At 41.0% G+C, this 15,615-nt stretch overlaps 1 protein-coding gene across 6 annotated transcripts in view; it reads left to right on the top strand.

The window, feature by feature from the left end:
- Window positions 1-15,615, top strand: part of SLC18B1 (solute carrier family 18 member B1) — a 48,435-nt gene that overhangs the window by 21,047 nt on the left and 11,773 nt on the right. For 5 of the 6 annotated variants that reach the window (XM_082668929.1, XM_082668930.1, XM_082668927.1 and 2 more), the window contains exons 3-7: window positions 6,146-6,241; window positions 6,561-6,634; window positions 7,357-7,504; window positions 9,649-9,805; window positions 13,757-13,893. In XM_082668929.1, the coding sequence (XP_082525055.1) occupies window positions 6,146-6,241; window positions 6,561-6,634; window positions 7,357-7,504; window positions 9,649-9,805; window positions 13,757-13,893 (612 nt within the window). Of the gene's footprint in view, window positions 1-6,145; window positions 6,242-6,560; window positions 6,635-7,356; window positions 7,505-7,940; window positions 8,024-9,648; window positions 9,806-13,756; window positions 13,894-15,615 lie in introns of those variants that run through there. The other variant, XM_082668932.1, reaches the window with a different exon arrangement.

Here is a 15,615-nt window from a genome sequence, read left to right as displayed (position 1 = left end):
TATGACAACAAAAAGTTGCAGAGGGGCTTTCCTGGTGGCGCAGTGGTTGAGAGTCCGCCTGCTGATGCAGGGGACACGGGTTCGTGACCTGGTCGGGGGGGTTCCCACGTGCTGCGGGGCGGCTGGGCCGGTGAGCCATGACCGCTGAGCCTGCGCGTCCGGAGCCTGTGCTCCGCAACGGGAGAGGCCACAACAGTGAGAGGCCCGCATACCGCAAAAAAAAAAAAAAAGTTGCAGAGTATTTGGATCTCCTTGAAGAGGATGTCCAAAATGTTAGGAGACTCTAGGGAAGGGAATGGTTAATTTTGCCACGGGAGAGGCTGGCTGGTGTGGAAGGGAGGGAGAGAAGGAGTAATACTGAAAGGGGCTTGGCGGAATAACCCCAAGATGAGTCAAAGAGGTGTTCTAGGTTAGAAACCCGCAGGGGATAGTCACGAGATTAGCAAAGTAAATAGCGTGTTCTTAGGGAAGCACGGACGAAGGTGGGGCTTAGGCCTGGGGTTCAGTTAGGTCTGATGGGAGCAGAGGATCTGAGAAGGCAGGTTGGTGCTCGAATGCAAGGGTCCTTCCATGCAGGCCAAAGATGTAGTCAGTAAGAAGTCATCAGAGGTGCTTGGGCAAGACAGAGTAAGTAGACTGAGTAGATATCGGTTTTGGAAAAAAATAGTGATGGATGGAGCCTGTAGAATTACGATGGAGAAGAACGGGAGTAAGTGGGCCATCAAGTTAGAAGGGTATTTCCCTGTTCAGCTGGAACTCAGCAAGGGCACCTAGTGTTAGATTCCTCTTAGTGGAGTACAGACAAAGGGAAAGGAGGCTGTTGCTGTGTGCCTTTTTTGTTTTTTCTTTCTCAAAGTTTTTGATTTAGTTTATTGCGTCCAAGAGGCAGGGGAGAGAGCATTCTAACTTTAATAGGTGTAGATTTGAAGAGTGGGCTCTTTTTCATTTTTAATAACAGCCTTAGGGTTGACAAATGCACTGTCAAAACTTGCTCTTTCTCCTTCGTATTCTGTTAACCTTCCTATTAGCTAGAGCCAACTAGGTCAAGGGAGAGCAAGGCCCTTCTTCTTCTTTTTTTTTTTTTTTTGCGGTACGCGGGCCTCTCACTGTTGTGGCCTCACCCGTTGCGGAGCACAGGCTCCGGACGCACAGGCTCAGCGGCCATGGCTCACGGGCCCAGCCACTCCACGGCATGTGGGATCTTCCCGGACCGGGGCACGAACCCATGTCCCCTGCATCGGCAGGCGGACTCTCAACCACTGCGCCACCAGGGAAGCCCAAGGCCCTTCTTCTTAATTTCTGGCACAGGATTCTTATTTCTACTCATCCTTTTTGTGGCCCCCTCCTTCTTTGGCAGAGGATTATAAGTGAACTAGAAGTTGCTTTTAATAGCTGTTCTTGCTGTCCTAATGTGAAGCAGGATCCGCATGCCAAAAGTGGTATTCAGTTACTGCTGTGGTATGTGATTCTAGGACATCCTAAGTCACCATCCTGCTTCCACAGAGAATGTGGGAACCCGTGCAAGATGGAAGCTGACATGACTGCTGGGACCATGACACAAGTAACTTTTGCAAGTCTGTGTTCTCATCTGTAAAATGGGGCCAGCTAAAAATACATCCCTTATTTAATTGTTGTTAGAAACCATATAGAACAGCGTGGCTCATAGTGAGGGTTCAATAAATGTTAGTTGCTGTGACTATTATATATTTTCTGCCAGACTCTAGAATTAAATACCTTTCAGAGCTATTAAGCAAAGAACATGGATGTGACTTGACCAATGAATGTTCTTTGTACATCTTAATTCACCCCTTTGTTGATACCTTCCCTTCAAGGTACCTGTTTTATGTTACTAGGGCTGTTGTAACAAAGTACCACAGACTGGGGACAACAGAAATTTATGGTCTCACAGCTCTGGTGGCTAGAAGTCCAAAATCAAGGTGTCATTGGCAAGGCTGGTTCCTTCTGAGGGCCGTGAGGGGAAGATCTGTCCCAGACCTCTCTCTCTGGCTTGTAGATGGCCAATTTCTCCGTGTGTCCTTTCATACCATCTTCCCTCTACACGTGTCTCTGTGAAGAAATTTCCCCTTTTTACAAAGATATGAGTAATATTGGATTAGACTCCACCCTTAACGACCTCATTTAAACTGATTACCCCTGCAAAAACTATATCTCCAAATAAGGTTACGTTCTGAGGTACTGAGAGTTAGGACATCAACATAAGAAGTTTGAGGGACACAATGAACCCCGTAACACCACCTGACCTTTGTGTAGTAGAAATGTGGACTCTGTGTTCCTGTCTACACACAGTGTAACCTTTTGCTAGGATACCAATGAAGGCATCGTTCATAGTGAGATCTCTCTTTTCTCCACACCATTATCTCGTGTGATGATTAGTAATGGAAGGGGATTGGCTAATCCTGAGTCTCATAGAATTATGGGCTGAAATCCTGCCCAAGCAGTTTCTACAATGCTCTGGGTTCAACTTCTCCACTGTCTCCCACCACCAGGCACTTAGGGACCACACTTCAGGGGTAGGGGGTGCTTCCTAGAGTGAGGGGACCTTTCCTGCCTATAGTTTAGCCATGAAAAGTAGAGCTCACCTATCTGATTTCCTGTGGTATGCTGCTTTGAGAACTGTAGGGTTTATTTAGAGACATAATAACATAAGAAGAACATTTTCTTTAAAAGACAAGGTTTGAATGATGATCATAACTTCGTATGGGAAGCAATAAAGTAAATTTTTATCTTAAAATTGTAGTTAGGGAGAAAAGGTAAAGAAATAGAATTATGGCTGTTGTCGAGGACGGATTTTAAAGGGAGTGTGTGTATGCACATGCATTTCTGTATTCAGAGTAAAGTGATTTGTGGAAGAGCTGAAGCTCTGGCAGAAGGATGAATCTAAGTCGGATCTTCTGACCATAGCTATTCACTGCTGGCTCCTGGGTACCACGCGTGATGCATAGAAGGTGCTCGGTAAATGATTCCTGACTGCCTGAGAGGACAGATGTGTGTTTCAGGCTTAGTGCTTCATGGTATGCCAAGTTGCCAATCTTATCTTTAAGAAATTAAACTCATATTTTAACCCCTTACATGGTTATAGCTAGAACCTGATCTAAGGATCTACCATAGTTCCAGGGTTTTAAAAAGGTTTTCAAACCTTTTGTCTATTCATTTGTACATCACAACTAATAGTAGCATTTGAAGTTCAAAAGAAGTAGATTTAGAATAAATACTATATCATCTGTAGCAAATTTAGGAGCTCACTGATAGAATAGGCTACAAATATTAATAGGGATCATTGATGGGCAATAAACTACTCCAAATGTTTCAGGAGAACAGAGAGAATGTCGGGAGCTGGGGGAGCTTCTTTCATCTGTGTTATTGATGTCAGGAAAGGAAACTTCATCTTCTCTGAACTGTCAGGTGGTTGAGAGTGGGTGTTAGAAACAGAACCACACTGAACAGTCTTTGGGATGACTCATGTGCCAGCTTAAGGAGCTTCCTGTTCTTGAGTTTTTTTGACCAGCAAAGTGATTTTTTAATTTATTTGCACTCAAACCTTCCTCCTGTGTGTTTCTCCTTTTTTAAAAAAATTTAATTTTATTTATTTATTATACAGCAGGTTCTTATTAGTTATCTATTTTATACATATTAGTGTATATATGTCAATCCCAATCTCACAGTTCATGCCCCCGTCCACTTTCCCCCCTTGGTGTCCATACGTTTGTTCTCTACATCTGTGTCTCTATTTCTGCCTTGCAAACTGGTTCATCTGTACCATTTTTCTAGATTCCACATATATGCATTAATATACGATATTTGTTTTTCTCTTTCTGACTTACTTCTCTCTGTATGACAGTCTCTAGGTCCATCCACATCTCTACAAATGAGCTGATTTCATCCCATTTTATGGCTTTATATATTCATCTGTCAGTGGGCATTTAGGTTGCTTTCATGACCTGGCTATTGTAAATACTGCTGCAATGAACATTGGGGTGCATGTGTGTTTTTGAACTATCGTTTTTTCTGGGTATATGCCCAGTAGTGGGATTGCTGGATCATATGATAATTCTGTTTTAGTTAAGGAACCTCCATACTGTTCTCCATAGTGGCTGAATCAATTTACATTTCCACCAACAGTGCAAGAGGGTTCCCTTTTCTCCACACCCTCTCCAGCATCTGTTGTTTGTAGATTTTCTAATGATGCCCATTCTAACTGGTGTGAGGTGATACCTCATTGTAGTTTTGATTTGCATTTTCTCTAATAATTAGTGATGTTGAGCAGCTTTTCATGTGCTTCTTGGCCATCAGTATGTCTTCTTTGGAAAAATGTCTATTTAGGTCTTCTGCCCATTTTTTTTTTTTAGAAGATGTTGGGGGTAGGAGTTTATTAATTTATTTATTTTTGCTGTGTTGGGTCTTCGTTTCTATGTGAGGGCTTTCTCTAGTTGTGGCAAGCGGGGGCCACTCTTCATCGCGGTGCGCGGGCCTCTCACTATCGCGGCCTCTCTTGTTGCGGAGCACAGGCTCCAGACACGCGGGCTCAGTCGTTGTGGCTCGCGGGCCCAGTTGCTCCACGGCATGTGGGATCCTCCCAGACCAGGGCTCGAACCCGTGCCCCCTGCATTAGCAGGCAGATTCTCAACCACTGCGCCACCAGGGAAGCCCCAAGATACTTCATATAAATGGAATCATGTAGCGTTTGTTCTTCTATGACTGGCTTACTCCGCTTAGCATAATTTCCTCAAGGTTCATCCATGTTGTTGCAAATGCCAAAATTTCCTTCTTTTTGAGGCTGAATAATATTCCATTTTATGTGTATACCACATTTTCTTTATCTATTCATCAATCAATGGACATTTGTGTTGTTTCTATATCATCTTGGCTATTTCGAATAATACTGCAGTGAACATGGGAGGTGCAGATATATCTGAGACCCTGCTTTCAATTCTTCTGGATATATACTCAGAAGAGGGATTGCTGAATTATATGGTAGTTCTATTTTTAGTGTTTTCAGGATCCTCCATATTGTTTTCCATAGTGGCTGCACTATTCTGCATTCCCACCAACAGTGTATAAGGTTCCAATTTCTCCACATCCTCATCAACACTTGTTATCTTTTGTTTTTTTCAATAGTTGCCATCCTAACTGGTTCGAGATGATATCTCATTATGATTTTAATCTGCATTTCCCTGACGATTAGCGGTCTTGAGCAGCTTTTCATATATCTGGTGGCCATTTGTATCTCTTTTATAGAAATGTCTGTTCACGTTCTTTGCTCATTTTTAAATCAGGTTCTTTGTGGTGGTGTTTTGGACTATTGAGTTGTAGGAGATTCTTACATATTTTGGATATTAACCCCTTATATAGAGGTGGTTTACAAATACTTTCTTCCATTCTGTAGGTTGCCTTTTCAGTCTGTTGATTGTTTCCTTTGCTGTGAAGATTTTTAGTTTGATGTAGTTCCATTTGTCTGATTTGTTTTGTTGCCTAAGATTTTGGTGTCAAATCCAAGAAATCATTGCCAAGATCGATGTCAAGAAGCCCTCACCCCCTGTTTTCTTCCAGAAGTGTAACAGTTTCAGATTATATGTTTAATTTGCTTTGAGATTATTTTGTGAGTGGTGTAAGATAGGAGTCCAATTTCATTCTTTTGCATGTGGGTATCCAGTTTTCCCAACACCATTTGTCGAAGAGAATATCTCTTCCCCATTGTGTGTCCTTGGCACACTTGTGGAAGATCAATTGACCATATTTATGTGGGTTTATTTCTGAGCTTTCTATTTTGTTCCATTGGTCTATATGTCTGTCTTTATGCCAGTAACACACTGTTTTAATTACTGTACCTTTGTAACTTATTTTTGAAATCAAAAAGTGTGATTCCTCCAGCTTTGTTCTTTTTTCTCTCAAGATCGTAAAGCTAACAATTTTTTATAGGCTTGGTGAGTGAATTACTTTCATGTCAGAGACTAGGTTTAATAGTGTCCTTTCCTTCCTCACCCTGTTTATTTTAAAATAATAATCTTTGAAATTACTCTACAGGTAAAGGTTACAAGAAGATGATGCTCTGATCTAATAGCTCCATTTTTCTATATTGGTGCTAATTTGCCTTTCAAACTTTGTTTTCTTTTCTGTTTCTTTAAAGGCTGAAAAGAAGGGAGCCAGCAATACAGTTATTGGTATGATCTTTGGATGTTATGCTTTGTTTAACTTGCTGGCATCTTTGGTATTTGGAAAATATGTAAGTATTAATTTTTTAAAATTGTGTAATGAGTCATTCTAATTTACTAGTCTAGAACTTCCACTGATACAGAAATAACCACCATTATATTTTATGAATCATGCTTCAGTTGACAGTTCCATTCTTAAAGTTGATTGATTTTTAACTTCTTCCATGTTTGTAAGCAATGCATGTTGTCATTTCATTAAAGACTTATAATGTTTTGTTAACTGTACATATCTTCCCCAAATCTTTTGTTTCCTGATACAGTGGATTTGTTTATGTCACTATAGACTTGTAGCAGTCATCAATTTACACTTTTCTTTGACATTTATTATAGCTTGTACATATTGGAGCAAAATTTATGTTTGTAGCAGGAATGTCTGTCTCAGGAGGAGTTACAGTTCTCTTTGGGTAAGTCATGTTCTGATATATTTGGGATCTTGAAGAGATTTCATAATTTATCTTCAGTTTAAAATGTTAATGGTTTATGTAAATCAGTCAATACCATGTGACTAATGTTGAAGGGAGTTGAATGATACAGTGAATGGAATGAATGACATTGATCTTAAGAAAGGAGTCCTCTAGGGGATCACCATTAAGCCGGCTGCTGAATCTGTTCTTTAGGACTCCTGTGATCGTGAGAGACAGAAACTTAACTCCCTTTTCTGAGTCACAAAAACTTTTTGGCTTAAGCAGAAAGGTGAATTTCTTACCTAAAGAATCAGCTGAAGAACATAAGGATACAAATGTTAAGATAATGTCATCAGAAATCTTTCTCAGGTTCCTGGTTTTGCTTTCCTCTTCCTGTGTTTTTTTTATGTTTGGGGGGAGACCTAAAACTAAGAAGGCTTTCTACGTATGTTCTTATCAGAGTGGCTCTACATTTTTCAAAAGGCCTACTTAGGATTATTATTTAGGGCATCAAATATATCAGTAAAAAAGCGCAATGAGGCTGTCATTATGACTCAGATTCTTCCTACTAAAAATATAACAAAGAAACTCTTAAAATATTTGTATTCTGAAGAGATTTATTTTAATAACTGTGGTTGAGGTACTACTGTTTTCAGTGAGTACAGTTAAAAAAAAAATCAAAATCAATTTGGCACTTGAGAGTCATCTTATTCTTTTTTTAGTGTATTGGACCAAGTTCCAGAAGGACCCGTGTTTATTGCTATGTGTTTTCTAGTGAGAATAATTGACGCAATCAGTTTTGCTGCAGCAATAACCGCATCTTCTTCTATCCTTGCAAAGGCTTTTCCAAATAACGTGGCTACAGTAATGGTAGGTATTTTATACATTTTTCCTATTTTCCTTTTAGTGTAGGCTAAAATATTTATTTGGCCTTTCAAGTTAAACCTGGGGCCCATTCTTCTAGACCTGCCTTTTTTCTACTTTCTGTTTTTGTTACCTTTTACCCCAATTTCTGCCTGTAGCAGCAAGCTGTCAATAAATATACCCTTAGTCTACTTAGGTGCTCTTCCTGGGCTTAGAAGCCCCTGAATGGGCAAAACCAAATGTTCTTTTTACCCCTTAAAAAATGAAAAACCCTCTCTAGTAGTATTTTGTTGTCTCTCTATAGCCTAGATTGTAGCTAGGCCGCCTGAAGCAGATTTATACTAGAGTCCTTCCTCCACTTTTCCCAGGTTCACGGAAAGGACCTTAGAGATCATTCTGAAGTCCATAACTGCTTCTGTGCAGTCAGTCTGAGGAGCGCCCTCTTATTTTACCAAAAAAATCCAGAGCCTGGTAGCATCGTATTGGCGTACATTCTCATATATTGCCTCCGCGCCTCGACACCAGGTATTAGAGACATACCAGGTTCCTGTCCTAGCTCTTGGCTGCTGTCTCCCTGATCCCAACTAGCCTTTCCCATAGCTCACTCCTCTGGACCCAGACATCCCCGAAGGACTCCTGGTTTGCATCACAGAGCAGGCACCACCCTCAGAGACCTCAGGGTCTAATCAGCTCAGTACCAAGGATTCTCCCATTTACCCATATTAATACTACAGTTTGAAAGTTTTGACACTCAGGTAAACTGTTTGCTGTATAAATATAAATCTTCACACTTTTATTAAATATATGTACACATATATTTATACACCCATGTAAGTATATATATATATATGTATGTATATATATCTGTATAGATTCACTTTAGGTTCTGTAGTCATTTGCCATGCAATGGTGGCCACTGTAACAGGTGTGCTGTTTACATTTCTCAAGAAGGATTCAGAAGGATGCTAATCCATTGACATGCTCTGTAAGACAAGGTTTTGTGGCTAAACATGTTTGGAGTGTGCCTTTGCTGTCCTGCAACTTAGAGATGGCCAGTTCACGTTAGAGCTAGTTGTATTTCATTTTATGTGTCAACAGTCTATTTACAACATTTTCCCATAGGATTGTGTTTTTTCTTTTCTCTAAATTTTTTTAAATGTTTATTTATTTATTTGGCTGCATTGGGTCTTCGTTGCTGCACGCAGGCTTTCTCTAGTTGCGGCGAGCAATGGCTACTGCTTGTTGTGGTACACGGGCTTCTCATTGCAGTGGCTTCTCTTGTTGCAGAGCATGGGCTCTAGGTGCGTGGGCTTCAGTAGTTGTGGCATGCGGGCTCAGTAGTTGTGGCTCGTGGCCTCAGTAGTTGTGGCGTATGGGCTTAGTTGCTCCACGGCATGTGGGATCTTCCCGGACCAGGGATCCAATCCGTGTCCCCAGCATTGGCAGGCAGATTCTTTTTTTTTTTTTTTTTTTTTTTTGCGGTGCGCGGGCCTCTCACTGCTGTGGCCTCTCCCGCTGCGGAGCACAGGCTCCGGACGCGCAGGCTCAGCGGCCATGGCTTACGGGTCCAGCCACTCCACGGCACATGGGATCTTCCCGGACCGGGACACGAACCTGTGTCCCCTGCATTGGCAGGCGGACTCTCAACCACTGTGCCACCAGGGAAGCCCGGCAGGCAGATTCTTAACCACTGCACCACCAGGGAAGTTCCTCCCATAGGATTGTTGATTTTTCTCATTGATTAGTTGTTGCTCTTGTGATGCATTTGGGAAATTAGTTCTTTGTCAATATTTTTTTCCCCATTCTTCATTTGTCTTTTGATTTTTTTTTGCCATTCATAGTTTTTCATATTTTCATGTAATCAGATTTATCAGTCTTTTCTTTTGTGTCTTCTAAGTTTTTATGTCATAATTAGAAAATTTACCTCACCATAAGGATTAGAAAACAAAAAACTCTCATTTTTAATTTTTCTAGTACTTATATGATTTTAATATGTATGTTTAAATTTTTGGTCCATCTTGGGTGTGTGTGTGGTATGTGTATAAATTGTAAAGTGGATAGAATTTTTTTCAGATCCTGCCCATTAAATCTTTGTTCATTTTTCAAACAAAACATATTAACTCAATTTTCTTTCATTTTCCCATTTGTAGGGAAGTGTTGAGTCTTTTTCTGGACTGGGTCTAGTACTAGGGCCTCCTTTGGGTGGCTTATTGTATCAATCCTTTGGCTATGAGGTGCCTTTCATTCTTCTGGGATGCATAGTTCTGCTGATGGTTCCCCTCAACATGTGTATTTTACCTAATTATGGTAAGGCCTCATATATTACTCACTTTAAGAACCTTAAATTTAAGTATTTTTATGCTTTTGTAGGAGACCAATATCTCCTCCCTCTTGCCTTTCCCTCCCATCCTCCCTATCCCACCCCTCCAGGTGGTCACAAATCACCGAGCTGATCTCCCTGTGCTATGCGGCTGCTTCCCACTAGCTATCTATTTTACGTTTGGTAGTGTATATATGTCCATGCCACTCTCTCACTTTGTCCCAGCTTCCCCTTCCCCACACCCTGTGTCCTCAAGTCCATTCTCTACGTCTGCATCTTTATTCCTGTCCTGCTCCTAGGTTCATCAGAACCATTTTTTTTTTTTTTAGATTCCATATATATGTGTTAGCATACAGTATTTTCTCTTTCTAACTCACTTCACTCTGTATGACAGACTCTAGGTTCATCCACCTCACTACAAATGACCCAATTTCGTTCCTTTTTATGGCCGAGTAATATTCCATTGTATATATGTACCACATCTTCTTTATCCATTCATCTGTCTATGGACACTTAGGTTGCTTCCATGACCTGGATATTGTAAATAGAGCTGCAATGAACATTGTGGTACATGACTCATTTTGAATTATGGTTTTCTCAGGGTATATGCCCAGGAGTGGGATTGCTGGGTCATATGGTAATTCTGTTTTTAGTTTTTTAAGGAACATCCATACTGTTCTCCATAGTGGCTGTATCAATTTACATTCCCATCAGTAGTGCAAGAGGATTCCCTTTTCTCCACACCCTCTCTAGCATTTGTTGTTTGTAGATTTTCTGATGATGCCTATTCTGACCGGTGTGAGGTAATTCCTCATTGTGGTTTTGATTTGCATTTCTCTAATGATTAGTGATGTTGAGCATCCTTTCATGTGTTTGTTGGCAATCTGTATATCTTCTTTGGAGAAATGTCTATTTAGGTCTTTTGCCCATTTAAAATGGTTTGGCAAACTTTCTGTTTATCTAAAGAAGGATCTTCTCTTTAGATTGAATGGAGAAATCTGGTATTTTTTTTAAATCTCAAAAATTGATAATGTTAAGGGTATAAATATTGATTTAGGGGTTCCCATTGAGTACCTTTAAATATTAATGTTTTAGGAAAGCTTATAGATAGAAGCTAGAAAATTAAATTTCCTTTTATTTTGATGATATTGGCAGAATTTTGTTCTATAGGTTCCACCTCACTCATTTAACTGCTTCTAGACCCATGAACAATGTAGCTTTAGGTTTGGGTGTCTAAGAGTCAACTTCGGTCCCTCCCTCTCTCTCATCCTTTATATCTGCTCGCCAAGTCACCTCTTCCATACTGCACTAAAGAAATATTTTTAAAACACAGTCAAGTACATGACAATCCTCTTAATAAAAATCCCTAAATCCATGAAATGAGAGCTTTATCCTGAAAGCCACTAGGAGCTGTTGTTAGGTGTCAGCAGGGGAGTCACATGAGTTGAACTATCTCCCACTTCTACTCTACCTAACTCCTACTCATCCTTCAAAACTTAATTTGTATGACCTCTTCTGGGAAGTTTTTCTGAACCTTCTCAATCAATGATCTAAATGCTAAGTCACTAGTGCCACAGTGCTCTGCATTTTTCCTGCCCCTTCACACCTGAGGGCCACACCACTTCCTCATCTCTAAGAGCAGTTTCCTGTGGCAGGCATTGTCAACCATGGAGTTCTGTCCCTCCAAGAAGAATGTATCAGAATTGGAGGAAGCAGAGAGAATACCTGAGTAGCTTGGAAAAGCTTCCCAGGTGATTTTGTCACGTGCCTCTGGAAGTAGGTATCACCATAAGTTTTCATTGCGTGGGCTTCATCAGCAGCTTAGTTAAACTCATTATGTGTTCATTTTCATGTATGTTCCTGTATGTTCTTATTGCGATAATCCCCTTTCCCACTGGATTTAGAGAAAGGGACCATTTATGCCATAATAATTTGTCTTATACCATACATCCATAATACCTTCTATATGCATAATAAATGTAATTGATTACAGTTGATCTTTTATCATTTATATTTTAAAGGTGACTAATAAACATCTGTAATATACAGTCCAAAATCCATACCCAATGAAGTCTCCCTGCTGGCACGGCCACACTGAGCCACATGGTGGTGCCTGTCCCCGTTCTAAGTCAAATCTGTAGTTAAACATCCTAGGCTGGGCTCACAATTGGTTCATCATTGAATATTTGGCTAATAGTTAAGAAACTAACACCACAGTTTAACTTTATCCCTCATCTCCTGACAAAGTCCAAGTGTAGTACTTAAAATAGTTGAACCACACTTTATGCTTTTCTGGTACTTTGCTCCCTACTGGATCATTATTCACCAAGAATTTATTGAGTAATGAACTGTGGTGGGTGCTTTTGGAGAAATGAGGATATGTCAGTGCTGATTTGGCCCTCAGAGAGCTTCCTGGCCTGGCTCAGTGCACAGTCTCCTAACTCGTCCCCCTGTCTGCATTTCCCAGGAGACCACAGAGGGGTCTCTTTAAACCACAAATCTGATTCTCAGTCTTTGTTTGCAGTGTCTAGTGATTTCCCGGGCTTCTTAGCCTATTTTACAAGTGCTGCATAATCTTATCACTACATCCTTCTCCAATGTGATCTCTCTTCCCTACCCTCCAATTTCCATCCTCCACCTTTGCTTCTGCTCTTTCATTTCCTCAAACAGAATAGTTTTCCCTCACTTCTGAGTCTTGGAATGAGCCATTCCTGGATAATATGCCTGGATTATTCTTTCCTCCTTCTTTGCTTGTTCATCTCAAGCTCATCTTTTAGGCAGCAACTTAGATAGTACTACTTTTGGAAATTCTTTCCTAAACAGCTTTCCCTGTTTTTTTAAGGCAACCCTCTCATATGCTCCAATCCATACCCTCCTAGCTCCATCCTAGCTCTCTCCACACGTTACTGTATCTTCTCTGTGAGGTCAGGGTCTGGGTTTGTCTCCTTTGCCTTTGTCTGCCCAGCATTTTGCATGGTATCTGACTCAGCATAGATTTTGTTCAGTAAATTAGTTGGAAGATAGGAAAGTCATCAAACAGTAGTAAACCACGTAAAATGAAATACAGTTTAAGTGCTAAATTACATGGTATAGATTAGAAGTGCAGTAGGAAACAGAAGTAAAATTTGTGGGGTAATTAGGGTCACAGCCAGACTTTACAGAGTGAATAGAACTTGAAAAATTAGCAGGGGAAAAAGAAGGGAGTTGTAGGATATGATTGGCGGCTTGGGAACAACCATGCCTGGTGTTTGGGACGGTGCAGAAGTTGTGTTGCTGTTGGAATGGCAGGACATGAGGTTGCTGTTCAACTGACCTTTACTGCCAAATGGAAGGTACACATGATTCAGTAGCATCTCATTCTTTTTTTTTTTTTTTTTGGCCATACCACACGGCATGCAGGATCTTAGTTCCCTGACCAGGGATCGAACCCATGCCCCCTGCAGTGGAAGCAGGGAGTCCTAACCACTGGACTGCCAAGGAAGTCCCGAGCATCCCTTTCAATCCAGTGTTTTTTTTCACGAGCAGAAAAGAGTTCTTTTGTATTCTTTGATTAACTCAGATTCCTCCTCAGCACACACACATTGTTCCCTGATAAAGCGTCTGGCTTTTACTATGCACCAAATCAAACTTTACATATTCTCTACCCCATCTGGGAAGGCCTCACTGACTTCTAGGTTATGACCCGTAACCAAGACTGCTTCTTCTCACACTCTGATTCCAGTTGATTCTTTTTGAATTAGAGAAATTATTTTTAAGAACACTGAAATGGCCTCTAGGTTTGAATAACTCATATGCAAATTTTAGGCAAACTCAAAAGTGTGGTTATTTTGATTACTGGATAAAGGTGACCTTACCAATTTTACTTTTCAAAATAGATTGAAAGATAAAGTTAAGCAATTTTCTTTACTCTAATTTCTTTTTTTATTTTTACCCCACAGAGTCTGATCCAGGGAAACACTCATTCTGGAAACTCATCATTTTACCCAAGGTTGCCTTTATATCCTTCGTCATTACCTCACTCAGCTCAGGTTTTGGCTTCCTTGATCCTACGCTGTCCCTCTTTGTTTTGGAGAAGGTGAGTAGCCTGGTGATGCAGACCTCCCCATTGTAGCGAGTGGACATATTTGCTTGCTCTTGGGCCCTGCTTGATGGAAAATCCTAGGAGTGGCTTCAAGAAGGAGGCAGAATGAGAGCTACTCACCAAGACAGCCTGTACCTTCCCTCTGTGATGTCCCTATAACTAGGGGTCTGATTTGGTGTAAATGAAAGAAGCCTTTCATCTGGTCTCCTTTTTCCAAGGCCTTGCTCGAGTCATCATAGGTCTGGCTTGGGCAACATCCTGGCTGCTTAATAAGGATACTTTCCTCTGTTTTGATTCCAGTGAGGCATTTGGGATACTTAGTGGCTCATTTAATGTGAGGTGTCCCTTCTTTTCTAGCAGATCCCCTCTGGGTCCATTTACTTTTTAGTCTATTGCATACATATTCAAAAGACTGTGGGCTATATTAATCTGAGATGAGAGAAAGGAACCAAGAATCTCTCTCCATCTTTTTTTTTTTTCGGTATGCGGGCCTCTCACCGTTGTGGCCTCTCCCGCTGCGGAGCACAGGCTCCAGACGCGCAGGCTCAGCGGCCATGGCTCACGGGCTCAGCTGCTCCGCGGCATGTGGGGTCCTCCTGGACCGGGCCACGAACCCGCGTCCCCTGCATCAGCAGGTGGACTCTCAACCACTGCGCCACCAGGGAAGCCCTCCATCTTTTTAATGCTGAAAATTATATACTGAATTTTAAAGTTTGATGTTATAGCAATTTGTTCTTAGATATTTTTGAAAAAAGATTATTAATAAATAATGCAATAAATTACTAAGTCTGATAGTTAATTATCCTGGAGAATTAATCTATGTTTATAAAGACAGAAATCTACTAGCTGCAGTCCATACTCACTTTATTTGAGGCCCTAGAATGAAAAAAGCACTGTTACCAGAAACACAACCCCTTCAAGTCAGTAAAGACAGTTTTGGGTATTTCACAGGTAAACTTGGGGACTGTTATTTTAGTGCCGGACCCAAGTTTTAGAAAATAATATAATATCACACTTAAGAAGTAAGCATCAATGAGGTAATGCATAAGAAAAATACTTTGTATTTATGGTGACACATTCCATTCACATTATCAACAACGTGTCTCTTTTTTTTTAATATAAATTTATTTATTTATTTATTTTTGGCTGCATTGGGTTCATTGCTGCACGCGGCTTTCTCTAGTTGCAGAGAGCGGGGGCTACTCTTCATTGCGGCGCGCGGGCTTCTCATTGCGGTGGCTTCTCTTGTTGCGGAGCTCAGGCTCTGGCTGTGTGGGCTTCAGCAGTTGTGGCACATGGGCTCAGTAGTTGTGGCTCGTCGGCTCTAGAGCACAGGCTCAGTAGTTGTGGCACACAGGCTTAGTTGCTCTGCAATATGTGGGATCTTCCTGGACCAAGGCTTGAACCTGTGTCCCCTGCACTGGCAGGCACTGAACAACCAGGGAAGCCCAACAACGTGTTTCTTTAAGTCATTTTTCTGTTCTTTTAAGAAGTGTGTCCAAACAATGAAAAAAAAATTTGTAACCAATCTCTCATAAACCCAAGTTGCTCGTGTCTAACTTATTAAAAAATCCTTAGAAATGTACTTTCTGGTTTTTCTATCACATTTTTGTTCCTGTTGCCCTTCTTCTGCCTTCTTAACAGTTTTTTGTATTGGCTGTTTGCTATCCAGTCGCTCAGCCTTTTAGGGAAGGAGGGTTCCACCCTGTCTCCCCC

The sequence above is a fragment of the Grampus griseus genome (assembly GCF_964374135.1).
Source record: "Grampus griseus genome assembly, chromosome: 13".
Taxonomy (NCBI): Eukaryota; Metazoa; Chordata; class Mammalia; order Artiodactyla; family Delphinidae; genus Grampus; species Grampus griseus.
This window is presented reverse-complemented; position numbering and strand designations above follow the sequence as displayed.